Source organism: Corythoichthys intestinalis, chromosome 2 (assembly GCF_030265065.1).
Source record: "Corythoichthys intestinalis isolate RoL2023-P3 chromosome 2, ASM3026506v1, whole genome shotgun sequence".
In the NCBI taxonomy this organism is placed as follows: domain Eukaryota; kingdom Metazoa; phylum Chordata; class Actinopteri; order Syngnathiformes; family Syngnathidae; genus Corythoichthys; species Corythoichthys intestinalis.
Window position 1 is genome coordinate 75,971,365 of NC_080396.1, and position 2,588 is coordinate 75,973,952.

The 2,588-nt window shown below is 53.5% G+C and overlaps 1 protein-coding gene across 1 annotated transcript; it reads left to right on the forward strand.

Annotated features, from left to right (window-relative positions):
* Positions 1–320: 320 nt before the first annotated feature.
* On the forward strand, positions 321–1,788 carry LOC130910563 (retrotransposon-derived protein PEG10). Its single transcript, XM_057827983.1, has 2 exons — positions 321–497; positions 571–1,788. The coding sequence occupies exon 2, from the start codon at positions 793–795 to the stop codon at positions 1,786–1,788; it is 996 nt and encodes a 331-aa protein (XP_057683966.1). The 5' UTR covers positions 321–497; positions 571–792.
* The last annotated feature ends 800 nt before the right edge of the window (positions 1,789–2,588 follow it).

Sequence of the window (2,588 nt, forward strand, 5' to 3'; positions counted from 1 at the left end):
TTACTTGCAATTTTCTAAAATGGGGACAATCAACAAAAAAAAAAGTTGACTGCGATGTCCGACGCTTCAAGGATAGGTGGAAATTGGACTAATTCTTCACTAAAATACGCAACAACAAGATACGCAGAGAGAAATTGAAGCAACTTGAAGCTAGTTTAATTTCACAGCAGCGGTATTTTGCTAGAGCCTGAGAGTTGAAAGAGAACGCCACAAAGGCTAGTTGTGAGATTGTTAAAATTATCAATTCAAAAAAATAATAAAGCAAATGTGACACACAGAATGGCTTGCTAAAATTTGCTTAAATATATTGTTCTGTTAGGGCCTCCGCCCCTCCCTCCTGACACCTAACCCACCTGGGGCAGGTGCACATGTTTTTATCTGATTACAGGTTGAGACGGGTGGAGCGGCCACAGGTGAGGGCAACTAACAATCAGCCTTCCTTAAAAGCCAGTGGACGCCACCACCTCGTCGCCCGATCAACTCGTCTGGTTACTTCCGTCAGTTGTATCTCGCATTTCCTTGATTCATCGTTTTGATTACTAGTTGCTGACATTTTTGCTCTTGCCCCAGGACTTGTCTTATGCGCGCCGATTGTCGGATTCCACGCCTGCCTCTCCCCGAGCCTCCGCTTCGCCTCCCTGCTAAGCCCTCCAAGCCTGACGTCACCCGCCTTCTGCCTCGACGCTCGTGTCATCATTTTGTTCACCAATAAAATATCCATCCTCACAACCGGCTGTCTGCTTTGGGATCCCCTCCTTGCTCACGCCTCCCTAACAGATTGATCGGGCCACCATGGATCCCGCGGACAACACAGCCGGCTCACCCACGTCACTCGCCGACCACCACCAAGCCATAGACTATCTCTTCAGTAAGGTAACGGACATAACTCATGCACTCCAATCCATCCAGGCGCAACTCACACCACTACCTCAGGCGCGCACGGCCCCGTCACCCCTACGTCACCCCACCGCCTCGCCAAGCCACACGCCTGTTGCTAACCCAGCGTCATCGGCTACAGGTCGAGAACCCCACGTTCCCGCACCGGCTCCATACGACGGTAACCTTGGCACGTGTCGGGCTTTCTTAGTCCAGTGCAGCCTTGTTTTTGAGCAACAGCCGTCCATGTATCAGGGGGACAGAGCAAAGATAGCTTACCTTATTGGTAGCATGAGAGGGACCGCGTTGGATTGGGCTTCCTCCATATGGGAGCAGGGTTCCCCGTTGTGCACGTCATACTCCCGCTTCACAGAGGAGATGCGCAAAATCTTCGACCATCCCGTTCGCGGCAGAGAGGCCGCTAAGCGAATTATGTCCGTGCGCCAAGGGTCTCGGAGCGTCGCAGAATTCTCAATCGAGTTCCGGACACTAGCCGCTGAAAGCCGTTTCAACGACGCGGCGCTCCAGGAGATTTTCACCGGCGCATTGAACGAATCTCTTAAAGACGAATTGGCTACGAGGGACGAGCCGGATTCATTGGACAGTCTGATTCGATTATCGATTCAAATCGATAATCGCCAGAGGGAGAGACGACGACAACGCAAGGAACAACCGGGCGCTCCGCGCACTCGCTTCGCGGCCCTTCCGTCCCCGCCTCCACTTCCTGTACAGGTCACAGACGCTGCGCCGGCGACCCCGCCCCCTGCTGACCAGCCCGAGCCCATGCAATTGGGTCGCACCAGGCTCTCCCAAGAGGAGCGCACACGCAGGTATGCTGCTCAATTGTGCATTTACTGCGGTCAGGGAGGGCACTTTATACGCAGCTGCCCGGTGCGTCCGGGAAACTGCTAGGCTCGCCAATAGAAGAGGGACTACTGGTGAGCCACGTTTCCCAAAATTCCTCACGTCGGCTCCAGCTCACCGCTACACTCTCTTGGAGGGGTCACTCCCGCACAGTCACAGCCCTAGTAGACTGTGGGTCAGATGAAAATTTCATAGATCAGAGCCTGGTGAACCAGTTGGGGCTGGAGACACACCCACTTCCTGCCCCGTTAAAGACAACTGCGCTTGATGGACAGCCTCTTTTCAGCGTGAGCCGACAGACTGAAGCCTTCGACGTCCTTTTATCTGGCAACCACAGAGAGGTGAGCTCCTTTTTCGTTTTCCGTAGTCCTCGTACACCCTTGGTCCTTGGTTTGCCTTGGTTGAGAACTCATAACCCCACCATAGACTGGACACACCCCAAGTTAACGGCATGGAGTGAATATTGTCACACTCACTGTCTGAAATCTGCCCTAGTGCCTACCCGATCGGTCCGCGAACTGGAGCAGCCTGACCTCTCGGCGGTACCAGAATGCTACCACGACCTGGGGCAAGTTTTTAGTAAGGACCAGGCAATGTCACTCCCTCCTCACCGTCCATACGACTGTGCCATCACTCTGCTTCCTGGTGCGACTCTCCCGAAGGGACGGCTTTACAACATCTCGCTACCAGAGAGGGAGGCAATGAAAGCTTACATCACGGAGTCCCTGGCCTCAGGTATTATTCGTCCTTCTTCCTCCCCAGTCGGTGCGGGGTTCTTTTTTGTGAGTAAAAAAGATGGCGGCCGTAGACCCTGCATCGACTTCCGAGGCCTGAACAACATCACAATT

Coding starts and splice junctions, on each gene's coding strand:
- LOC130910563 (XM_057827983.1), top strand. CDS start 793: ATGGATCCCGCGGACAACACAGCCGGCTCACCCACGTCACTCGCCGAC.